Source organism: Zeus faber, assembly GCF_960531495.2.
Source record: "Zeus faber genome assembly, chromosome: 16".
Taxonomy (NCBI): Eukaryota; Metazoa; Chordata; class Actinopteri; order Zeiformes; family Zeidae; genus Zeus; species Zeus faber.
Window position 1 is genome coordinate 21631148 of NC_137202.1, and position 26028 is coordinate 21657175.

A 26028-nucleotide genomic window follows, 5' to 3' on the forward strand; every position below is an offset into this window, starting at 1 on the left:
AGAGAGGGAGAGAGAGAGAGAGGGAGAGAGAGAGAGGAAGAGAGGGAGATAGAGGGAGAGAGAGAGAGAGAGGGAGAGAGAGAGAGTCTGAGTGTGCAGTGAAGGGGTGTCCCTCCTCCTCCTCCTCCTCCTCCTCCTCCTCCTCCTCCTCCTCCTCTGCATCTTTTTTTTTGCTTCACACCGTTAGAGGAGAAAGTGAGAGAGCGTCGCAGCTTCAGCACCGCGTTGCCTTCCCAACAAAACAAGCCAAAAAAAAAACAACAACCAACAACCTCTTCTTTTGAATTCTTTTTTTTTTTTTAATCATTCTAAACTGGTGTGTGTGTGTGTGTGTCTCCCCCCCCCCCACCCCCCTCCCACCCCTCCTCCTCCTCCCGCCCTCCCCCTCCCCTACACACACACACACACACACACGCACGCACACGCACACCACCCCCTCCACCTCCTCCATTGCGGCTTTCAGCGCTTTCGGCTTCATCATCTTCGTCTTTGTGTGTCTCTCCGTTTGGATTTTTATTTTTATTTTTACTCCTCATTTTTTTTTTTGGGGGGGGGGGGCGGGCGGTGGGTGTGCGGGGCTGCGGGGTGTCTGGGTGGTGCGTGTGTGTGTGTGTGTGTGTGGTGTTGGGGAGGAGGGGGGTTGCGCGCAGGCAGCAGGACGGAGACGTCGCTCGGATGATCTTTCTATTATTCGCTCAAGCCCTGACATGGAGTTGCTGTTGATCTGCGTCTCTCTGTGGATACTGCAGTGCAACTCCGCCCGAGCGGACTCCATCATACACATCGGTAAGGCTCCCTGCACCACCACTCTTTTGAGCTCTCCCTGCACCACCACTCTTTTGAGCACGGTTTATTCGTTTTTCGTGGTGATTTCGGGTGTGTGTGTGTGTGTGTGTGTGTGTGCGTGCGTGCGCGTGCGTGCGCCCGTGCGCGTATGTGCGTGCGGAGTGAGGCCACGCTGCGTTCCACGACGACAGCGCGTCGATCCGTGTGCTTTCGGGGACGGACGTGGGGGCTCGTCACGCACCGCGTCGGATGCCCGTGCAACTTTTCGGTCGCGCGCAAAGTTTGGAATTGGTGAGGGGGGTGAAGGGCGGAGGTGGTGAATGGGTGAATGCACGGATGTTGTTTCATGATCTCATGCCCCAGCCCCGGCGGCGGGGGGGGGGGGGGGGGGGGGCGGCTGTGCTAATAGGTTGATTGAAGATGTTGTCCGATCCGCCCAAACGTGCGAGTACTTGATGCTTTTGGTGAAGCAACCCCCGCCTCCGCCCCCCGCCCCCCGCTCAACTTCCCCCGGAACGTGACCGTCATGCCAACGCACTGGGATCGTCCCTTTGTGGGCAAAAAGTCAGCCCGACCACGGCTGAAAACCCTGCACCGGCCCGTGTTCATTTGGACTTTCATTAAGACGCTTTTGGACGAGGCAGGAAAGCTTCAAATTAAAACAAACAAACAAACAAACAAACAAACAAAAAAAAATCAATCAATCAATCAATCAGCTGCTTCACTTATTTATTTATTTTGGCAGCGTTTGGCCACTCAGTGACTTCATCCTCATCATCGTCGTCGTTGTCGTCGTCGTCATCATCATCATCATAATCATCATCATTATTATTATTATTTGAGAGTGCACACCTGCAGTATCTGTTTATACAGCACATATATACTGTATATATATACTGTATACATATATATTTGTATGTGTGTATATATATATTTGTATGTGTGTGTATATATATATATATATATATATATATATATATATATATATATATTTGTATGTGTGTATATATGTATATATATTCATACTGTATGTGTATATATATGTGAGTATGTATATATATATGTATATATATATACTGTATATATATGTATATATGTATGTGTGTATATATTATTTTTATTTTATGTAATTTCAATTTAATTTCATTTTTTTTACATCTCGATGTTGGCTAAACCGGCTAAAAATGTTTTTTTTTTGTCAGAATTTTGGCCACACAGATTCAATGTTATATAAAATTCAATGAAAATAAGATCTCCCAGCTGGGATCCCATTCGTCACAACAGCACTATTGTTGCTGCTGCTGCTGCCGGATCTGCTGCTGTTGCTTCATCTGCTGCTGTTGCTTCATCTGCTGCTGCTGCATCTGCTGCATCTGCTGCTGCTGCTGCTGCTGCATCTGCTGCTGCTGCATCTGCTGCTGCTGCATCTGCTGCTGCTGCTGCTGCATCTGCTGCTGCTGCTGCTGCTGCATCTGCTGCTGCTGCTGCTGCATCTGCTGCTGCTGCTGCTGCTGCTGCATCTGCTGCTGCTGCTGCATCTGCTGCTGCTGCTGCATTTGCTGCTGCTGCATCTGCTGTTGCATCTGCCGCTGCATCTGCTGCTGCTGCATCTGCTGCTGCTGCATCTGCTGTTGCATCTGCCGCTGCATCTGCTGCTGCTGCATCTGCTGCTGCTGCTGCATCTTCTGCCGCTGCATCTGCTGTTGCATCTGCTGCTGCTGCATCTGCTGTTGCATCTGCCGCTGCATCTGCTGCTGCTGCATCTGCTGCATCTTCTGCTGCTGCATCTGCTGCTGCTGCATCTGCTGCTGCTGCATCTGCTGCTGCTGTGCTAACGGACTTAACTGCTATACTGTCTGGCAGGTGCCATGATGGGACTAAATCCAAATTAGGTTGGCTTCAGCCCCCAATATCCATGGCAACCCCAATAATAACCAGTTGTAATTTCATGAAGACCATTTCACTAATATATAGGCTCCTACAGTGTCATAATTCACTTAGATAGAGAGACAGTCAGATAGATAGATGGATGGATAAATGGGGCTTAAATCTATGAGGTTAATCTAACTGTTTTTTTCCCAATCCGACCAACCTCTGGTTTATTCATTCCCACAGGTGCCATATTCGAGGAAAATGCCTTGAGGGACGATGAGATCTTTCAGCTGGCCATCTCAGACCTGAGTCTGAACGATGACATCCTCCAGAGTGAGAAGATCACCCACTCTGTGAAGCTGATCGAGCCCAACAACCCCTTCCAGGCAGTGCAGGAAGGTAAGCGCTGCTTGACCCCGTCATTCTCCCAAATCGATCGGCCCCGCTGTTTGGTTTCATTACGCGTGGACCGGCCACGAGGCTGACTTCTCGAAGGTTGCCCGGGCTCGATGGGTTCGCCTCTCGAGTGGAGTTTGTTCTGAGATGTTATTGGCCGCGAAGAAGCTTCTTGTGAGGGAGCCAGGGCGTCTGGAGGTCCCGACACCTGCAGAGCCTCCAGCCTCTGAGGAAAGAAAGTTGCTGTGTGGTGTTGGAAAGCTAGGTGGGAGCATTGAGTTATCGTGCGCCACGGAGCGACTGATCGACTAGAAAAAATATGTGCAATTTTCAGTATCATTTTGCAGCTGTTACCGGGCGGGATCTGAAGAGCAGTGCAGAGGGAGAGTCTCTCCCTTTTATGCCAACAAAAATAACCTCAAGTTTCTATTTTTCTCCTTTTCTTGTGTGTTTCCACTGCTGACTTTAATAGTAATGGAAAGCTGGAAAGTGGTAGGGTTAATATTGTTCTCGTCAACTCGCCTCAGTTCTCACAGGATTCTTAATTGCTTTCTGCTGCTTTTCCACACGGAGCTGTTTATGTTTATGTCGCTGTTATGTGGTGACCCACCACTCACCTGTCTCGCCAGAGCTCTGATGAGTTGCCGCCTTTTTGAGGCTCCCCCGTCTCCAAAATGAAAACACTTCCGCCCTCTCCATCTAGGTTCGTCACAGTGTGATATTATATATATACATATATTTAAGTGGACACACGTTTGTACTTTAAGAGGCGATGTATGTGTTTGCGTTGGACCAAGGCCGTTCCGGGAAGGTCTCCCAGAGTTTTCTGTTGTAGGGGGCTTCATGTAGGTTAGTTATTCACAGTTTGCAGACAAAAATGATAAAATGAATAAGGAACTGATGATGCATGTGAAAAGAAGATCTTTTTCACATCACGCATTGGGCCACACACCCCAATTTGATTCGCTGAGGGCACCAATCGGCGAAGAATTTAGCCTAACCTTCCAGACCTGTCTATACTATAATAAGGGAGATAACAGTGAAACTATTCTCAAAATAGTCATTATGGTACATCCTCTAGTGGTGCAGTTTATCTATTAATCCTTTTGCCGGGGACCCTTTGGAACCTCCTTTGGAACCTCTTGGAGGACACTCTTGGGGGTCCCCTGGTCCCACTTGGAGAACCACCGCTCGACCGATCATATCTACATTCTACTATAATTTGATGGCGGAATGACGTCGTGTTCAACTTCTGCTCGGACCGCCCAATTGCTGGATACTTTTTGTGAAACAAAAACCGACGATGAAATCTTGTGAAATTCAGTGTTTGCGACCTCAAAAACTATTGGTTTTCACTTGGTCGGTGACACCAGTTTAACCGCCAATCTCTCGTGAAGCTCCGGGGCAAATTAGATATCCCTACCAGAGGGCAATTAGGGGACACAATGCCGGGGCGTCCGCGGGGGTTGAGCGGATCGATGGGTGGTCCTCCACTGGTGTTGAAGGCGGGGTGGGGCGCTGAGTGACAACCCAGATGATTTGACCTTTTTCTCTGCTCTTTCGCTGCCACCCTATTGCGACTGGCAGACAAGACCATGCCAACGCCCCGGCAAGAAGGAGGGGATGGGGTGTTTGTGTGTGTGTGTGTGTGTGTGTGTGTGTGTGTGTGTGTGTGTGTGTGTGTGTGTGTGTGTGTGTGTGTGTGTGTGTGTGTGTGTGTGTGTGTGTGTGTGTGTGTGTGTGTGTGTGTGCGTGTGCATGATCATGTTTTGATTCAGAGTGTGCACGGAGAGGAGGTGCTACTCACAGAAGGGTTCATTGTGTCAGAGAGAGAAACAGAGAGAGAGAGAGAGAGAGAGAGAGAGAGAAACAAACAGGAAGATTAAGAGCGACGAGAACTGAAATAACTGAGTGGCGCGGGCGGGCGGGGCGGGGGGAGACGGGGCGGGGGGTGGGGGGGGGGGTGAAGGGAGTCTCGTGGCTGCGTGGTGGGAATCGTGATCAAGAGCCCGAATAAACATGAGTGTACAAAAAGACACCGGGAAAGAAGGCGACGATTAAAAATGTGCCTGCCGTGCCGAGGTGGCCAGCTGCTGCGTCACGTTTGTCCTTATTTAGCTCCCGGCGTCCTTGCCGACTGTAATGGCACACTCCACCAGCGGCGCGGAGGCCGCCAAGGAGCGGCGGCGGCCACGTCCCGGCACCGCCGCCATCCCTTCCTCCCTTCCTCCCACACTATTATCACGTAATGATGTCAGCCGCCTGACCACGCAGCCAGCAGACATTGCGCTATTTATAGACTCAAGAAACTCAAGAGAACTAATGGGCAATTTCATAATCCACCCCCCCCCAAAAAAATCAAAAAACAACTGTCTGCAGTTTCCCGAGGTTTAAAAAGTGTCTAATTTTATTCATGTGGGATTCATTAAATCACCAGGAAGACGAAAAGTCAGAAGACATCTTATGCTTTGCGGTATGATACACGTCGCTGAGGTTAAGTGAGCGATTCAAAGCAAAGATGGAGTAAATAATGGAGGAAACTCATTGGACCACGAACTATCAGCACTGCAGTACCTAGTGACTAGTGAGCACAATGCGGCACTTAGTCTACATTAAGCACAAGTCACAGTATTACGGCATTACTAATAAAAAGTCCCGTGCAGTAGAAACAAAGGGTGCCATTCAGTACGTCATCCAGTATTTAAATGTTCAGTGATCCACACGGAGTCCTCCCCTGTCCCTCTCCTCCCGAAAACAACGCGTCTCGTGGCCTTCCATTTCATCACCCAACCTCTGCCAAGGTGGGGTGAAGGAGGACCCAACCGTCGCTCCGCTCCTCCCGGCGGCGGCCCCATCCTTCAACATATCCGCCGTGTCGTCTTTTACGCCTTTTTATCTGCGGGGGCAGCGCGGCGGGAGGGCGGACGGCTGCCGCTCCGGGACGGGGCCGGTCCAATGTTCTCCGTTCGGGGCGCCGCCTTTACGACGGGAGGACACCCGCCGCGGCTCCAGGTGCGATGGAATGCCGGCCTCTCGCCGCGATGGCCCGTGGCGCTTTTACATTGCGGATAATGGATGTGTTTTTGTCTCTTTTTCAGGGCGCTCGCAGTGTTTTGCAAGCCCCCACCAGTTAATTACCTTGTGGTTATTTTTAATCCATCATACGCCTGGGCCGTATAGATGCCTGCTGGTACCTTAATCAGCTAAGTGAGGGCGGTGGAGGGGGTGTATACCTTTCACCGCTTAATCCCACAACCCCCCAGGTCTGACCCTGGGTTATTGGATGTATAAATTGCATTGTGTGAAAGGGAAAGTGATGTATTAGGAGGCTAAGAGGTTTATTTTTATTTTACCGGTAGAGCCATCTGTCTGGCCTACAAAAGATGCGTCACACGTTTTAATAGCAAAATGGGAATAGGGATATAAACAGGCGGCTGGGTACCCATCCACCTAGAGAGCTGTGTTTGATGCTGATGCCGAACTGTTTCGCGCCCAGTAAATTATTTGTACATCTCGATTCTGTGGATGTTTCTCCACCGCTGTGCTACAGCGGTTCGCCGTGAGTGCTCGCCGGGTATGCCGTGAAAGTTTTCCCAAATTCCACTCGAAAGGATAAAGAATCACAATTAGCTCTTGTGGTGCGAGAAATAAATCGCAAGGCTGCTCTAGCTCATCAAATTTCGTCGGTTTCAGCGGAATACCGGCTCCAGCACGACAGGTTTCACTCCGAGCATGAGGGCTATCCAGGGAATGAAAGGTCCGACTCCTATTTTGAGATTCCTTGTTCGAATTTCCAACTCATTACGCATTTCAGTCACATTCAAAGCGAATTATGCCAAATGCATTGGCCTGTATTTGCTTGGGCTGTAATTAAATCCTCCGTAATTACTTTCAGTTTGGGGGTCGACTCGCTCGCCCACTCTTTTGCCGAAGAGATTCCAGACTCCTGACTCGTTCAAAAGATTTGTGTGCTACTAACCGATCATACGCAAGTCTTGCATCGCTGTTAGTCGGCCATAATAACAAGTGCAGTTACACATGTTTCTAAGTATTTGGTGGTTAACTGTGTAGTAGTGTGCCGTGGAATTATTTAATTGTAAAAACTGTGCCGTGGCAAACATACCACCAATTCCACCCTCAGTACTGGGAGACAGATGGATGTATTTTGGCGATTCTCTGACACCACTTGAAAGCATCCTGAAGACTTTTAAAAGTAGCGCATTTGAAAAGGAAAACTCTTTGAATCGGAGTTGAGCTTTTGGAGTCAATTCGGGTTGTTGATTAACTTCAAGAAGCGCGTGGTTGCACTTAAATGCCAAGTCTGATCTCCATTCAAAGGAGTCGTCAGCGGCGCGCCAAATGCCACCGCGACACCCATATTTTAGCAGTCCTTTTAATTTGTGTAAACAGGGAGGATAGCCTCTATATATTTTTATTTTTTTAAGCGTGACATTTTTTCCTTTTATTTATTTATTTTTTTTTATAAGGTTTTCATTTTCTGATTACATCTCTCCCCATAAATCCCGTAACTTCTGTGCAGGGTGTAAACAAAGTGACCGCGATGCACTAATTAGCGAGTGGCAATCAAACCGGGTCTTTGCATCTTCTCCCGTGTCCTTGTCACATCAGCAGCTGGGCGCAGGCGGAACTTTAAAATGTTCCGACTGTAATCCCCCCTTTTTTGCTGTCATGTGTTCAACGGAGAACGTTATTAGGGGGTTTCCGTATTAGGGATAACGAACAGCCGCTTTGAAACTTACTGGAGAGGCCCTTCCTTCCCGGTAATGAATGGAGTTAACAAAAAAACACAAAAAAAAGATTCCATAAATTGGATGAAATGACAAGATGGCGCCTTGCATAGCTTTCATGGAATAATATTGTTCGGCCGCTGCTCCGTGGACTTTGATGTGTGATTCTCCTCCAATACGGAGGCGGCGGCGGCGTATGATGTACGGTAATTCGACCATCACTGTGCCATTATCTGACGCGCGTCACAAATGACGGGCAGAGCCGGGCGACCACGCGACATATGCTTCCCACTCACAGGTTCCTCGGTCACATGTCTTATTCATGTCCCCCCGTCCTCTTTGGGGGTGACATATTAACAATGAGCCGAGCAGAGCACTGACAGATGGCACTTTGCCGAGACCCCGAACGGGTCCCCCATCGACCATCAGTACCACTCCCTACCAGTCAGACAGCGAGACGGACGGGCCGAGCGAGGGAGGGAAGGAGTCGGAGAGTCGGAGCGGGGTGGCCGAGAGGATATGCTGTGTCCGATTAGATGGATACAAATGAGGCCGTCGGCTTGCTGCTGCCGCGGTAATTTCCATTCGTACACTAAGTGCCCTAAATTACCCCAAAAAAAGGGCTCTGGAGCCCGGGAGACGAAGGGTGGGCATCAGGAAAAGTAGTCGCTTTTCTTTTTTAAAACAATTTGTTTGTGCTTGTTTATGTGCAGGTATTTGTCAATGTCAGTCCTGTCCCGGTGCTGTGAGATGGAGTGAAGTGGAACCCTATTTGTGGTGCTGTACATTAGTGGTGAAAGACTTGTTTATTCTTCTTGGTGAAAATGTCTTTTCAGTGACTCACAAGCTGTTTGTTTGCAACTCAATAACTGCAGCCAGCAACGTAGGTGAAAACAGGGTTAGGGAATTTGGCAAATTCATATCGAATGCGACTGTGGTGTGGGGGTGGTGTGGTTTAGGCAGCCACACCAGGATCAGGGTGGCTGTACGCCCACTGTTCTTAAGAGCAACCAACGAGCAGCAGGTAAAACACCCAGAAAAATCTCTTTACCGTGTCACTCGTAAAGAGCCAAATCCCCAAAAGGAGAAAAACCCTTCATCACCAGTGCGCGTCCGTACCTAGTGGTGGCTTTAAATGTGTGTATCAGTGTGCGTGCGTGTGAGTGTGTGAAGGTGATTGCTGTGGCGTGGCGGGGCGCAGCAGTGGCGGTGGGGTTTGGGAAGCTGTGCGCCGAGTAGCTTCAGCTCAATGGGAGGTGTGGATAATTTACCACCAACTGCGCCATCCCTTTGCGGGGGGGGGGGGGGGGGCGACGAGGAACAGGAAAGCAGGGCCCGGGTAAAATCCCGTTTGAGGCTAAAGAGGAGTTGAACTTAAAGGTATGGGGGTAGGGAAATAGCTGTATAAGCGACTGGAGATGTGAGGGAGGCAGCGATTGATCTTCCAGAGAAGGGCAGGGCAGGGTGCGAGCAGGAGGAGGACATTGCTGGCTCGCCGGAAGATGGAGAGCAGAAGGAGGAGGAGGAGGAGGAGGAAGAGGAGGAACGGTGGAACCAGCTTGCCACTCCTCAAAAGCAGAGGCGATGCCAAAATTTGTCTGGTAGCCATTGGTTGTGATATGGCCCGTAGACATAGAGACCGCGTAGGACCATCTGTCATTAGCCTCCCTCTGTGCCCCCATCTCTCGTCTCCCTCTCGTCGGACTCTCTCTCCGTCTCCCTCCCTCTCTGTCTTTCCCTTTCAGTCCATGGGTCCTCAGCCATGCCCGGGCAACATGGGTTTAACGGGAAGATGAGTCTAAGCCGGTGTGTAAGCCCTTTCTGAGTGAAACCAAAACCCGGCTTAAACCTCCAGTGAGTGGCAGAGTATTAAGGTGGAAAACAGGCAGCCGTGTCCACGCAGACAGTTTGCCACAGTTTGGGGGCGACCAAACTTTACGCCTGCTGCCCTTTTATTTTGAGATTTTAATTGTCAAAAGCTAACGTGTTTACTGTAAGTAACAGTTGAGTCATTTTTCTCAACTTGTTGTTGAGATGCAGTCGTGGCTGAGGAGCCGAGCAGTTTATTTGTCTTCCACGCTGCGTGGAACATATCATGCTTTATACTTATGAATATAATACAAATGAATCTTGAGGGCTTCAGGATATTACATTGTTTGTAATAATGTCATCATGGCAATGTTTATGAAATGCTATTTGTCAATGTCAAGTATCACCCAGGTGTAGGCAAGTATTACGATAATGATAAAACATTATTTGAGACCACATATATTACATAATGGAAAAAAATCCTCCCCAAACCAGTTATTTTTTAAATGAAGGTGTAAATCATGTGGGTGAACACAGTAACGCGCTTCAATTGGCTTCATACTGGCTTCAGACGTTTTTAGCGTCACTTAAAACATATTGATGTCATGTAGTGTCATTAAAGGACTGAACCACATCACCACAAACGCCACAGCATGAGTGATGCAGCTTGTAAAAAAGGACAAGATAACCACCCGTGCCTCCGAAAAACCAAACGAAGAATCAACTCCTCAACGTGGTTCAAATGTGTCGAGTCGATTGACTGTTCTACAACAATTATTTCACTTCTTGTTTTGAACTTTATTTTCACACCTTGGCACTGATCATCCTCGACCGCATGCGGAATATGAAAACCTCCGTCTTTTGAAATTGTTATTTGAGCTCCGTTAAATATGTTTCTGTGGCAGCTCCGCCTACCACACGCCACCCAAGTGCCGTTTTCAGGTCCCAGAGACACAGACGATGGGGTGGAAAATGCAAGTTTATTATAGAGAGTGGGCTAGATGGAACAAGACCTGGAGAAGATGGACAGCATGTCATAACAAGGGCTCCTCTCCTGGGAGTGTGTGGGGATGGGGGTTTTACCTGTTGCCTATTACACTAATCAACGAGCAACAGGTGTACAGCCACACTGATCCTGGGCCCCAATAACCTAGACCCAGTACAGGTGTGGCTGCTCAAACCACACCATCCCCACACCAAAATTACTTAGAAAAAAAAGGCTTACTTTTATGCCTTATGTTTGACAAAGCAGAGTTTTTTTGGGGGGTGCGTGGCAACAAACTTTGTGCTTGATGGCTAATTAGGGCAGCATTGTTTGCATCATCAGACCGATTCCCAGTATCACAGAGAGACAAATCAGTGTCGGACCAACAGCTTCCATGTTCGGGGCACGCTTTTCTGCTGTGTCGAGAACAACTGTGTCGGTTTTTAACAATGACTACAGTAAAAAAAAAAAGGGAATCAAAGCTCTCAGAAATCTTTTGCCTGTCTCTGGAAGTTGACAAGGTTTTTTTTTTTTTTCCTTTGAATAGATCCTAATCTGAAGAGCACCCTAAAAGGGTTCCTTTCAGGTAAGATCCAGCGGGGTCAACGCAGATGGCTAGGGGACCCAACGTGTTCAGAAGGAGCTCCTTTTGTTTGATATCTTCTCAAAGGGTACCTTGTTTGAAATCATGTGCCAGCTACAGTAGTATTCACAAATACAGACTACACGCACGCACAATGTTCAATTGAAGCCTGCATGTTGAGGAGCATACTAGACCAAATCTATAAAGTCTTTCATGTGTAGGGTTTATGCATTTGTACATTTGCATCATCCCTCGTCAACTTACGTTTCCCAAAAGTGTATTAGTATTTCAATGGAAATTTTTTATTTTTGGTTTCTAAATGTGCATGTCCAAATTCCTTACTGCCGCTCTCTCCTACATATCTAATCCAACACACACGAGGTGGTCGAGGGTGGTTCAAGGGGGGCCGGCCAACACAAGAGTCTTCCCTTAAAAGAGCATATTTATTTATTTCAGCTTCTCAAATCAGGTGGTCCGGGCCATACCCTCAGTTTAGGAGAAAACGGCCCTCACCCCCCAGACCTGTCAATCTCTGCTCAATCCCCGCCCCCTGAGCGATGTTGGTGCAGTTCCTATGGCTTCCCTCCGAGGACGCTGTTTGCCGCCATTTCGTCCCGCCAATTGTTACTGATGATGCCTTTAAATTGAAGAGAGAAAAACCTGACTAATTAGTAGAACGTGAAAACCTGGCATTTCCTCTCCAAGATCTTGGGTCAAATGTTGAGAGAATTATGTCTGCGGTTTCATACAAAATTCAGAGTAGATGCCAACGTCCAGGTCCTGATTAAAAACATAGACATGGCAGGAGATGCAAAAGGGGTTCATGCCAAATTTATTAATAGAACAACGTAGTCATGCGACTAGAGAAAAAAAATGTCGGGTTTCGGCTGCGACGGCCGTTCATCGCATGAAATGGAAAAAAAAAAAATGAAAATAATAAATAACACACACAGGCTGTTAAGAGAGAGTAGGTAATCTGGGCCATTGGCATTTGGGGTAATTACAGATGGTACAACACTCATCACGGTGAGTTATGATAATATCTTGGTGCCATTTGACAAGAAATTGGACGGCAGTTCTGTCCATGACACACAGTGCCTGCACACACACACACACACACACACACACACACACACACACACACACACACACACACACACACACACACACACACACACACACACACACACACATATACTGTATATAATGCAATATAAAGAAAATTGTCAGAGCTATTTTTTGTATTGCTGGGGTTCTAACGAACCCTGCAGCCTGCAGTGAGCACAGAATAGAAGCTATTTGATGGTGACGTGGAGTTACGTTGCTTATGAGTTCAAAAGTGGACGGAGCAACGAGTCCTTCCAGTGTTCTCCAGCTGATTAAAGAACTAGGGTCATGAAAGTGATGGAGATGCCTTGGTGAAGAAAAACAACGAGTTCTCAGGTGTGGTGTTGTAGAAAAGCTTTTAGAAAAGTTTCCTCCGGCCATAAAATATTGGATTTGTAAACTTTTTTGCTAGTTTATTTGATATTTTCAAGTTTTGAGTAATTTTGCTGCTGGAACCCTGGTTGTGATGGTGTGATTTCTACCATTTTTCTTTTTAATATATTTTTTTATATTCTTATAGAAACCATACCCTTTCTTTTTAAAATTCAGATTGATATAACATCAAACAATGACAAAATAAAAGAAGGAACTGTTGATGGTCTATACAACTTATTTACAGTAATACATTCACTTATGGCTAGCGGCCGGACAGGGAAGGGGAACCAGGAAGACGACTGCGGGAGAGAAATGAGAAATGAGACGTGTCCCCAGTGAAAAGCTGTCTACCATCTGCCCCCCCCCCCAACCCAACACCACCCTTCATCCCAGACTCCACAAAGCCTCCATTTACAGACACCGAAAACTGAAAACTGCTGTTTTTACAATCGTATTCAGTCTGCCGCGTACAGTGTCTCTGTGTGTCCATTCAGAGGCTTAAATGGAGTCGTGTGTGTGTGTGTTTGTGTGTGTGTGTGTGTGTGTGTGTGCGTGCGTGCGTATAAATGGTTTAAAGGGTCACAGAAACGCACCTGAATACCGTTAATTCCATTTACGGTTTGCTGAACAGTTAAAACTGTTATTAATTCTCTATTATGCGGATGAACTTGAGCGCTTGCAAATAACGTTGGATAAGGCGGATTTATTTTTGCCTGGCGCTGCGCTTCCTGTTTTGTTTTTTAGTTTTTCCTGCGTTTTGTGCTTGGGCTGTATCGGTCGATATGGCAACAGCTTCAGTGGCGCCCACCTCGCGAGTTCCCGAGCCAATGGGTTTTGAGCTTCACTTCCGGGAAAAAAATTGGAGGTGAGAAACAATCAATCCAGTTGCCGAATCTTCCCAAATAATAGATCCACAAGGCCGCATTTAAAGCTTCGTTCCGACTTTCGTTGACGTTCTGCAAGCTGGTGGGGGGACGGCGCACGGGGGGATTTTTTTGTTTCAGGTTTAACATCGGAAAACAAAATAAATAAAGTCAATACATCTACAATAAAAACTCACAGCAGAATTTGTTTTTTAAATTCTTACATTTCCATCGTCTGCAGTTTCTTCCCGGACAGCTGCCATTAATTCCCTTCTTCTTTTCAAAGATTTGTGCTGGTCTTCCCAGCGGCGCTCGTCTCTCAGACTCTCAGATGGAGGGCGGTTCTAATTCTACTGTGGGCCCTGTGATGTACGAAGGGATCAAAAATCCGAACTGGGTGTTTCAGGACATGTTTTCTGAAACAGACAGCTCCAATAAAAAGCGACTGGGTCCTATTTCGCAGTGTGTGTGTCAGTGGGTCCATCAGAGACCCAAATGTAGGTGCTGAAAATGGCGCTGAAAAGGGGAGTTTTGCATATTTGCTTCCCTTTTGAGCGTTGTATCTCCTTGCATCTGTCATACATTGAGGTGCAATATCTGCATCTTGAGCAGCCCCCACCCCACCGCCACCCCACGGCTTCAAATAAATTAAGAAAATGACTCGTTGTGTAATGTTGGGAAAATGTTGGGTAGAAAGAATCGGCAGGCTGGCTTCATGGTTTCTCTGCTGCTGCTCGGGTGAAACGGTTGCATCATTGTCTCAGGGAATCTCCCGGGAGAAAGTGGAAATGCCTGTCTGTGTGTGTGTGTGTGTTAGTGCGTGTGCTTGCGTGCGTGCGTATGTGTTGACTCACTGTCTGTCGGCTTGTGTTTTTTTTTTTTTTGCCTCTATGACCGACGGTGAAACCACAGCGGCGGAATTTGGCGTTTTTGTTTGTGGTAGTTTCGTCAGGATGAAACTATCGGCGGGAGCCTTCATCTGAGGAGGTGCAGAGCTTCTCCGGAATGCGCCTGGCGGTAGATGTTATCAATATGATTCATCGATTTCCAGAAGATATGCAGTCACTTATATGGCCATTTCAATGGTGAGGACACGGTGTCACCGTCACACACACACTGTACACATGTAACAAGATGGTTGTGTTTAGGTAGAGGGTTAGAAATGGTTCAAAGGGGGCGTCCTGGTGGTGCTAGGGATGCAACGGTACATCGAGCTCATGATTAGGTATGTACCACGGTTTTGGGACCACGGTAGTCGTACGGTTTCGGTATCTTTAAATTGAAGATTATTATTTTTTTATTTAAAAGGTGTAAAAAATGTTTTAATAGCAGTCTGTCACAAATAACTCGTGTAACGCTCTGTGTGTATGACTGTGAGGGGAGGGGGGAGACGGGGGTTGAAGTTCATTGGTGGGTTGTTGTAATTTGCATAAATTCATCGGATTAAGGGGAGGTGTCCAAGTGTCCACACTTGCAAACTTGACCTGGCAGAAGCGGGTTGCATGACAATGCACTTCTAGGCTCCCCTGTTGAGTGTCCCTCATCTCTATAGAAGGTAAACAGGGCCAAGTGTGATTGGATTCTTTCATATTAGAATTGACATTGTAGGAGCAAAACATTTCTCTTGACATGAACTCTGGGGGGGTTCCTGGGGAGACAGAGACAAATGTTTTAAAACCCCCTTTTGGAGGTAGAGGTCTTTGTCCTCATAGTTGATCGTAATCATTTTCCTCTCACAGAGTGCGTGCACCACAGGGGGCGTACCAAACGGTTGGGTAACACACTGCGTACCCTTGCATCCCTAATAAGCGTGGGTACCACAATGGCGAAACACCTGCACCGTGTCTCTTCCGCCCTCGCCGCGTGAAGACGTACGTGGCTACGCAGCGAGCTAGACACTCTTTCCAAAAACTACCCGGAGACAGGAGCTGTCTTTAGGCGTCTTTGATAGAAGCTGTGTGAAACCGTGGAACAGCACAGTATGCAGATTAATGATCGGTCTCTACGCACATGTAAATAACTTGTTAATGATGTTATAGCGCCTACATTGTATGCATACACAAATAGTAAAAATAAACATACATATTGTTGCTCTCAAGGGTAATGACAAGGCGGATGGAAGGAGGTGATGTCTCTACCCCCCATTCCCTGTCTCTCTCCACAGCTCTTTAACGTGAAAGGCAAAAACTGCCGAAATATATTTAATAATATGTATAAAAAAAAAATCCGGCGATTAGCTGCGGCGAGTGTTGTACAACGAAATAGCCTTGACCAAACAAACCCTCTTCTGGCGTCCCGCGCGCAGCTCTTCTCGGGTACAGACGACAAACCGCTTCTGTGCTTAACCCAAACTCAGGCGACAGGGGGTCTCGAGAGGTGCAGATTCAAGTGCCATCACGCCGCCGGCGGTCCCGCTCGCCCGCCGAACCTCCCTTTCAGGCGAGCGGCGGTATCTGCGTCTCACAGCGCACGCCGGCGATTGCGGCGGTTCGTGTTTGCCGTCCGCTACTTTGCCTCCGGAGCTGACAAAACGCCGCTCCCGCTGACATGCTGTAAGGGTGTTTTTAAAGACCAGCCGCTTTTCCCAACGCCCGCGACCGTCCAATCGCCGGGCTAATGGCGGCTTTTCCATTCAGCTAGATCAAGAGAGGGAATCTGTTTTCGTGCCCACGCAGTTGTTTGCAAATGATTATCGTTACTCTCTGCATGCTTTTTCTGATTGTGTGATTAGTGTTTGTGTACGAGCATATGTCCTCTTTGTACGTGCATGTTTGTGTGTGTGTGTGTGTGTGTGTGTGTGTGTGTGTGTGTGTGTGTGTGCCGTCTCAGTGCACACACCATACAGAGGGAAGTAGCTTAGTGGAATGCTTCGGAGAGGCATCCCCTGCTGCCGAATAGATAGCACACAGCTTTCGGCCTCCCGGCGGGATTTAGCTTTAAACGCCATAAATCTCTGATTATGTGTTGGTTTGTCGGAGCAGAGCCTCGGCCTCTCCAATAGGCTCTGAAAAATATATCATCAATAATCTCAGCGGCGCTTGTAATACGAATCAATCCTCCCGCGCCGTCGATATATGCACTTCCCGTCGCTCTCCCGCGATACGGCTGTTGTTCCAAAACCGAAATTAATCCGGCGTGGCCGATATCGACCGCCGCGTTTCTCGCCGCTTAACTCGGCCCGGATCAAATGTGGCATTTTCCCAGTGCCAGCGAGCAAAGCAGAAAGCCGCACTTGTCAGGCGGCGGGCGGCTCGCACGGCCGCTGCCCCGGACCCTTTGATGAAGATCAGCGCTGGGGTGGGGGGCGGCGGGAGCGCCAGCCGTCACGCAGGGCTGTGTTATTGGTACCGAGTGGAGCCGAGTCACAGCGCGCTTGTTTTCGGGAGTCGACGGGAAGGCGGGGACGGCCGGTTCCTTTTTTTTTTTATTTTTTTTTTATTTTCCCCCGGTGCGGTTTCGGAGGGGAGTTCCCCTGGACAGGCGGGCGCGGCGTAACGTCCCATTTGAGTCTTGGAATCTGTAAATCTCTTCCCACGTGTAACCTGAAGGTAGAAATGACCATCGGTTGCTTTCAAACTAGAGATATGAGCCTTCTCCTTCATCGTCTGTGGCCTCGTCTCCCATTGGAACGATTTAAGTGTCTAATTGGGTCATTCCGATTTTTCATATCAAGGACGCTCAGTTTGATACGCATGAGGCCACAGACCCCACTTGATGAGATTTAGTCTCTGGGGCCCCAATCTGAGAAGATTTGATTTAGTCCAAACGTCCACACCCGTCTGTAGCACTGTCAGGGAAGATCACAGTGACACTTTGATCAAAACAGTCATTATTGTGCCTTCTCCGATCACCATTTTCGCTGGGGACCCTCTGGAACCTCTTGAAGGGCCCCCAGGGGCACCCGGGGACCCCACGTTGAGAACCACTGGTCTAATTCGCCTTTGAAAGGGGCACTCTTATTTTCCATATTATTTCCTCTTTTGATTTTATTGGTTGATTGATTGATTTTATTCAGAATGTTTAACAAATAAGTAAAAAAAGACAAGAATAATAAATAAAATGAACGATAAACATCTGCAGCAAACCCTCAATAAAGAAACTCTCATAAACACCATGAATTGTATTACACGTCCGAAAAGGAGTAAAAAGAAGTATAAACTTATACGGCCCTGCCCCTTCTCCGTCACCCAAACAATGAACTCAATATTTATCATATATACAACTCATAACAAACCACGCAAATTGTTTTGTACAACCCAAACATCCGCCCGCCATCAATCAGATAGGACTCCAACCCTTCCTCCTCCCTCTACCTCTTAATGTTATTTTATTGTGCATCTCCTTGAATTGATTTATATTTGAGCTTCGCTTGAATTCTATATCCAAACCATTCCACCGATTGAAATCCACATAATCTCCATCGTGGTACAAACACAGTGTTTTTTTTTTCTAATTACGCTTTCCTCTGAAATTAACCGCCCCCCCTCTGTCTAAGAACATTTTTTTTGTATTTTTTTGTGGTTGTTACTGGAAAATAAATGATTTTTTTTCCTCTTCATACTTTATTTGCACGGTCCTGAATTCCACCGGCTCCGTGACGTTGGAAGCGACTTTAAAAACAGCGCGTCCGTGGGTCCTCAACATCCCGCGTGCTTTGAACCGTCCCCCAGGCTCGTCTTTTTGGAGTGGGCATAACCAGCGTAACCTGCTTTTGTGCATGTTGCTCCACCACCTCCGCCGCTACCTCCACCTCATTTGGACACGGTGAAACGAGCAAACAATGCGATGTGGGTGAGGACCGGAATGTGCCTTGTTTTTCCTGGAACCTCAGCGCTCCTCCACGTTGAGAACCACTGGTCTAATCCGCCTTTGAAAGGGGCACTTTTATTTTTCTTCTTCTTCTTCTTCTTCTTCTTCTTCTTCTTTTTATTATTATGATTATCGATGTTATTCTTTTGATTTATCGGTTCATTGATTGATTTTATTTCGAATGCGTAACAAATAAGTAAAAAAAAACCCCAAGAATAAAATAAATAAATAAAATCATTGTACGAATGACACTTCTTATATGAGGTTTCCTGCTGATTCTGTGGTCTCCCATCACACCCAGAAATGTATTTTCATTCACGCTTTCTATATTCACATTGTCTGTCAGCACTTTGACATCGTTGTGTGACTGTTTTCGTCGTACAATGACCTGTATGCACTTTTAAATGTTGCATATGCTTTGCCGATGTCTTCTCCTTCATCCATTTTTTTCCAGTTTTGTGTCGGTAATTCACTCCTGAATGCGTCCACGGCTCCCTCCGTCCTCACGTGTATGCGTTTAAAGTCACTGCCGTCCTTCTCCTCCTTGTAATTGGCGTCATCGGCTCCGGGAAAAAAAGGCGCGGCCGTGTTCCGTGTTCTACTGCGGTAAAGCAGAGTACTGCCTGTGCTCCGGTTTGAACCGGGCTGGACGGGTTCAAGTCGTTCTCAAACGACTTGAACTTGAATCGAAGCGGCAAACCCCCACGCCGCGGCAACCCCACACACACACGCGGGCGCACACACACACACACATAAATGGGTCTCCCGCGGTGGGTAAGGGCTAGGTTTTCCAACGCCTACCTGCGGTGCGGGCTGCACAGCGTGGGAGCCAGAAGGCGGTGCGGGGCCGAGCGAGTGGGGCGTTGCGGGGCCGAGCGAGCGGGGCGAGCGAGGCGTCTTGGCAGGAGAACGAGGATCACACGTGAGGCTGGATGTGACACTTACTCACGATTCTATATCTGAGAAAAGTGAGAACAACAATTGGAATGAAAGTCGGAGTGTGTACGTACTTTTTTTTTTTGTCTTTGGATTCCTTTCATCATGCATCACTTCACCATTTTATTGCAGCTGAAGACCCTATTATAGTAAAAACGCACCGACACCTATAAAATGAGGTTTGTTTGGGTCAGGTCGATTTGAAACAGCACGACAACAATTTTGAAAGAGTAAAGAGTAAATCAGAGATAAATATAAACACATTTCTGACAAACGCTTAGATTAACTTTAAAATGGTCTTTATTCATGATGGATGATTTCATTTCGTCGTCTGGGCTCTGGATGTGGGCTCAGCAAACACAGGCGCACTTAGTGAGCGAGAAATATAGGAGTGATGAGCTTGAATCCCCTCATTGAATAGAATAGTAGAGCAGAGGAGGTGGATGCAGGGGAGGTGGATGCAGGGGAGGTGGATGCAGGGGAGGAGGATGCAGGGGAGGTGGAGTGTAGGTAGCGGGTAGGGCAGGAAGGACTGGCTGCCTTAATAGGACGGCTTATCATGGGTGTTGAAGGGTGTGGCACCGTCAAGTTGTCTGACACAAAACGCTCCGCAAAGCTGCGGGTCATTAAAAAAAAAAAAGTAAAGACAGCATTAAATGCTTTTCGATTATGAGGATACTAAATGATGAGGACACTAAATTATGAGCATACTAAATTATGAGGACATAATTAGAAGTTTAATTATGAGATTACGAGGACACGTCCTACACGACGACATGACGACCCAATGTCCTAATGATGCTGGCGGTGGGTATTCAGATGTGTTCAGTGTGTGTCCTTTTAATCCATTTATGCACCCACACACACACACACACACACACACACACACACACACACACACACACACACACACACACACACACACACACACACACACACACACACACACACACACACACACACACACACATACAAAACCCCCCTGTCTCTATCTCTGTTTGGATTAGTCAATGGTGACTGTCAGCACAGCCACTGTATCAGCTCCTATTTCCTGCTGCCTCTGTGGGGACAGAGCAGGAACCTTTTAATACGGTTTTCCTCCCCGACTATTCTATCTATCTTCCATCTTTCCGACCGCAAAAACAAATAAAAAACAAATAAATAAATAAAAACTGTCTGGATTTGCGACGGGGATGGCAGCGGCGGGGCTCAATCCGCCCCTCATCGGGGGCACACAGTTTAACGACACTATCAAAAGCCATTAAATCCGATCAGCACTTTTTGAACAGGCCGGAGCCGCCACACTATCTGAGTCGATGATTCCCTCCTCTTTTCGGCCCCTTGTCGGGGGTGCGTCTTGCTTTTTAAACGCGCCCCCCCCCCCCCACCCCTCCACCCTCTGTCCTCTTGCTTCCTCCTCTCTCGCAAAAGGGCATCGATCCAAGGCAGCGGTCAAAGGGAGAGGAAGGCTTTCCATCCACTCAGCCGGGGAGTAAAAAAGAAAAAAAAAGGGCTTAAATCCATAGTTTGGGGGACGTACGATGAGTCAGGTGTGTTTTGTTGTGCCCTGTCTTAAATGAAATATCACATCAGGCTGGAAGATGTTTGATTTTTGATGTTCCGCCATCGGGCTCGAGTGTCAGGATGAAGTTGCAATCACCGCCCGCACGCATGGAAACGTGCCATTATCGCACAGCCGCTTTTAAGCGGCCGATGCAGATTTGCCCCGGCAGCCAAAAAGACGCCCTGCAGGAGGAAAAGCGGAGCGGGTTTTATAAGCGTGGCTGTGAAACGTGAAGGAAGTGTGTTGGCTTTTGTTATCGAAAGATGGACATGGATTTTCCATTTTATTCACGCGTTGAATTTGTCTTTTAAAAGATCTCTTGGCGTCCCACCCAAACAGCCGACACGGACAATTAGTTTCTATTGGAAAAAGTAACTAATGGCCCAGCGACTGGTCATTGTTATGGAAATCGAAAAAAAATACAAACGTTCCTCGCAGGAGGATGAATACGATATCGAGTCTCGAGGCTTTAAAAAAAAAGAACTGTCAGCACTGGACACTAACACCCTTTGATTGTGACTTTGGGATGTGACTCGTCTTTTTTGTCATCAAATAAGGATGACATGTGTTGGCACGGTGCATTGCACAGCTGCCTCGCGGCACAAAGGGTCCTGGGTTCGATTCCCTCCTGGCCGCTGTTGGCACCGCACCCAGGAGGGTTATCTCCCGATGAGGGGGCCTTTCCGTGTGGAGTTTGCATGTTCTCCCCGTGCGTTTGGAATCGGTCGCTGTCTGCTGCCCACCGCTCCTGGCTGCCCCCTCAGGAGGAGGGACAAGCCAGGATGGCGTAAAAAGAGCAGAGAAAAAGTTTCACTGGCTGCCATTGAGAAGAATTTTTAATCATCACAGGACACACCACACTACAACACATGCATACACACACACGCTTTTGGATGGTGGTTGGTGAAATGAGGCCTCTGCATTTGACCCATCCTGGCTTGTCCTTCCTCCGGGTGGCAGCCAGGAGCAGCAGGCAGCATTCGTGGACGCGCTCGGGGACCTGGTGACGAGTGTCCATTGCTGGTCAGATGATGAATTTGGTCCTTTTGTGTCCTTACTGACGTGAGGTGGAGGAAACCCCATGTGAGCACAGGGAGAACATGCAAACTCCACACAGAAAGGCTCCTAATTGGGAGATAACCCACTGGAGCACAGTGTCAACACCGACCCAGGCGTGAATCGAACCCAGGACCTTCTTGCTGTGAGGCAGCAGTCCAATGCACTGTGCCACCGTGCCACATTTGAAGCGTGGGTGTGTTGGGCGCCGTCGCCCCACGGGTGCATTGTGTTGACGAAGAAAGAATCGCTTAAAAAAAAAAAGTGGAGTCGTGACGCCGGCTCCTTTGGCGGAGCGACTCCAGATTCCTGAGTCGTTTCCAAAAAGAGACCGCGTTGGCCGCCAACGGATCGTCTGCGAGTTTTGTGTAACCCGCGTGTCCTCGCTCCGAACGCTGGAGTGACTTTGAACAGACAGAGGAGTTTGCCGGCGACCCGCCTTGACCTGCCGCTGTGCAGCGCAAAGTCACTTTAAAGAAGCAATTCAACAGCAGCCCCTGGTTTTCACTCTTTAATGCTTCCAAGCGGAGAGAATCACTGCTGTGTGCTTTTTTTTGGCTTTCTGTCTGTCTGTCTGTCTGTCTGTCTATCTGTCTATCTGTCTATCTGTCTGTCTGTCTGTCTGTCTGTCTGTTCATCTATCTAATCTATCTATTGTTCGCCGAAACTAGAAAATCGAACATTCTAGATTATCTACTACAATTCTGCGACCCCCCCCCTCTTCCTATTGCTCTTTCGCTACAGCTTCATCTCCACCTTCCTCTCTCTCTCTCTCCATCTTGCCCTCCATTCCTCTCTCTGCATTATTATATCCATATATCTCATCCCCCTCTCTCGCTCTATAAACATACAGTAAATATCCGTCTCTCTCCGTCTCCCTCTCCGTCCTTCTCTCTATATCACCATATCCATGTGTATATTTCTCTCTTAGGCCCTCTCCTCCCTCAATCTGTACTTCCCCCTCTCTCTCTATCTCCCCTCCCTCTCTATCTCACCCTTTCCCCCTCTCATCCCTCTCCCTCGCTCTATATACATACAGTATACATCCGTCTCTCCCCATCCCCCTCTCCATCCCTCCCTCTCTATACTGTATATCACTATATCTCCCTCTCTCCCCCCTACTATCTTGCCCTTTCCACCTCTCCATCTTCAACCCCCTCCCTCTCTCTCTTCCCTCCCTCAGTCTTCACCTCCCTCTTCCTCTCGGCCCCCGTCTGACATCCATCGCTTATTTCTTGCGGTTTGTGTTTTGGATCGAGATCCATGGGAAGCCGCCTGTTCCGGCTCCGTTGGGTGTGCATAAATCATCGATCCACCGCGTTGTTTCTCCGCGGATCATCCGTCTGTTTTTTTTCCCTCTCTGCACCTTTGTCGGTTTACACGTCTGGATCATGGATATGTTTGAGGGTGACGTGCCGCAGCCGAGGAATCCGACCCGATCCACATCGAGATGCGCCGACGCTCAGAGTTCACTCCCCTACGCCCGTCTCCACGCGCGTCCTCGCTGGAGATCGGCCATTTCCATACGGTACATCCATCATCCAATAAACAGTTTTCGGGCGCTGGGAGCCCCAGGAGCCCGTGCGTTTCTGGGTGAATTCCCCGCCGATGAATATCGATTTAATTTATTTATTTATTTATTTTTTATGGAATGATTGCGGAGAGGCGTCATGCGGCGTTAAATACGACAGCTCCGCACGTCCGCCTCGCTAATTGGCCCCGTGGCCCCCCGCTGTGAATCCGGCGACAGGGCCGTTCACCGATCGATGAAGGGATTTCTCAGAAGCTCCAACCAGGGGGACCATGTATGATGTGGTAAACAAACAAAGACATTAATTGGAACACTGCAGGTACATTCCAGGGCCCCAAGACCACCCCCCCCACACGCACACACACACACACACACACACACACACACACACACACACACACACACACACACACACACACACACACACACACACACACACACACACACACACACACTCTTCGATGCAGTTGCCGTAACGAGAGGCAGAGGAGTGGCTTCGGCTCCGAGCCGTGAATGGAGTACCCACAAGAGCGATGTCATCCCGTTAAAAACATTTCTGTGCAAACGCAAACGGGTGCAGGGGCCACGGCCTCCCGCTGGGGGGACGCGGGGCTCTCGGGCCCTCTGCGACGGAGAGCCGTGCCTCAGGGAATCCCCGTGACGCCCGGGTGGCGAGCGCCGACTCCTTTGCCGGAGTGACTCCCGACTCCTGAGTGATTTCAGTGATGCGAAGGAGTCTCGCAGAAGAGACTCCAGTCCTTTCCGACCGGCCGGGACGTGCTGCGGATGGTCCGAGCCGAAACAAAAACGAGCAGCAGCACCTTTCAGGCACAGCGTTGTATTTTTTTATTCTATGAGACAAAATACATATTTAACATTTCATTTTTATCCTTACTGATAGGACTGGAGAAGCTACACACCCACACACACACACACACACACACACACACACACGCACACACGCACACACACTGGCAAAGCCTCGACATGACAGACCCTTACAAGCTGGAAATATTTAGAAATAATAATCCTTGTTCAGACATTTTTCAAGTCTCTCTCTCTCTCTCTCTCTCTCTCTCTCGCTCTTGCTTTTGCTCTGTTCCTGTTAAGTAGCCTAAAATTACCTACCCTTGCTGCAGCATTTATGAGGCCTCAGCTTTGGTCTTTGCTCTCAAAGGGAATGGTTAAAAAACGGAGTCGTCGTGCCCCTCACATTGAAACCAACTGGGGTTTAAAACAATCTGCAAACAAACAAACAAATCGTAATAAACAAACAAACAGATTATCTGCGTGGACATAAATCCAGCCGATGCGTTAATCTCCGAACTTTGAGGGGAGGGACGGGTGGGAGGGAGGGGTGGGTGAGTTGTGATTGATGTACAGATCACGCAGCCATTTGGTACGGGCTATTATCCTGCATATGATCATCATCATTCTCTTTTGCCTGTTAATCATGGAGATCCAACCCCCCAGAGTGTGTTGGCAAGATGATCACATCGAACCCGGCGGTGAGGAGACCACTTTCGGAGAGGTTGTTTTATCACTAAGCAGAGGGGGGCATTACCCAAATTAAAAACAAACAGGGGAAAGGGGCAGATTTGTCACTGACTGATTAGGAGCCCTTCCCCTCCTAAGTGGGGGCTCTCCAAGGGCACGGCGAGAGCAGTGCCAGCCTTCTGAGGGAGGGGACGGGAAACAACTGAGCCCTCCGTCTTCCCTTAGTGCGAGATCTGAGGACTTGGTCTTGTCCTAAAACATTTACATTTACCATTTACCGAAGCTGCGTCTCGTTTGAACCGGTATGTCACAAACACCTCATGGTTTCAGTTTCATCCGAACTAATCTACATACGGAGCAGAAATAAGTCAAAAACCGAACAACTGCGACCCCAGATATTCAGCTGGTCCTGGTGATCCTCATCATCCCCTACTAGAGTTCCCACTCAGAACCCTTATAATACAGGATTGTTCTGTATTGGATAAAAAAAACAAATACTTACTGAATCAATTAGGGACGCGATTTTTCCTGTATTTTTGCCCATGGATAAACTGGTTCATAGCTAATGAGCTGATAAACCACGGACACCTCAATGGTGGATGACCGAACATTACATTTATTTTTTTCCTTTCAAAATGATCAGAACAACTCTCCTTGATGCCGGCTTTGAAATAAAGATCAACCTGTTCCGGAGTGAGGCAAATGTGGAGGAGCATGATAATTGCTAATTTATCGAGGTTATGTGAACTTATACATGTATGAATGTCATTTTAACCATCAGTCCAACACCTTTCAGGAAGGTTTATTTCCACTGAGTGGGTTACATGTATTGGATTGTGTTAAATCGCTCTGTCTCACACACATGCACACACACGCTCATGTGGAGGGGGGCGGATCTTCTGCTTCCATCCTCAGAAGTGTCTGCATATCTGGAGGATGGCACAATGATGGCTCTAAACACAGTATGATCTACAGTAATAGCAGTACACGCGCGCCCGTGTGTGTGTGTGTGTGTGTGTGTGTGTGTGTGCGTGCGGGGTTTTTACTATGTGAAAACATAGTGTATGCATGAGAGTAGGGTGTGCGCGAAAATACGGGAACATTTCAGTCA

General features: G+C 48.0%; 1 protein-coding gene across 1 annotated transcript in view; it reads left to right on the forward strand.

Annotated features, from left to right (window-relative positions):
• Window positions 1–707: 707 nt before the first annotated feature.
• grid1a (glutamate receptor, ionotropic, delta 1a) overlaps window positions 708–26028 on the forward strand; it is a gene marked incomplete at both ends in the record, with an annotated part of 268104 nt that continues 242783 nt past the window's right edge. The window contains 2 exons of the mRNA XM_080016956.1: window positions 708–786; window positions 2902–3057. Coding sequence (XP_079873082.1) covers window positions 708–786; window positions 2902–3057 — 235 coding nt within the window. The remainder of the gene's footprint in view (window positions 787–2901; window positions 3058–26028) is intronic.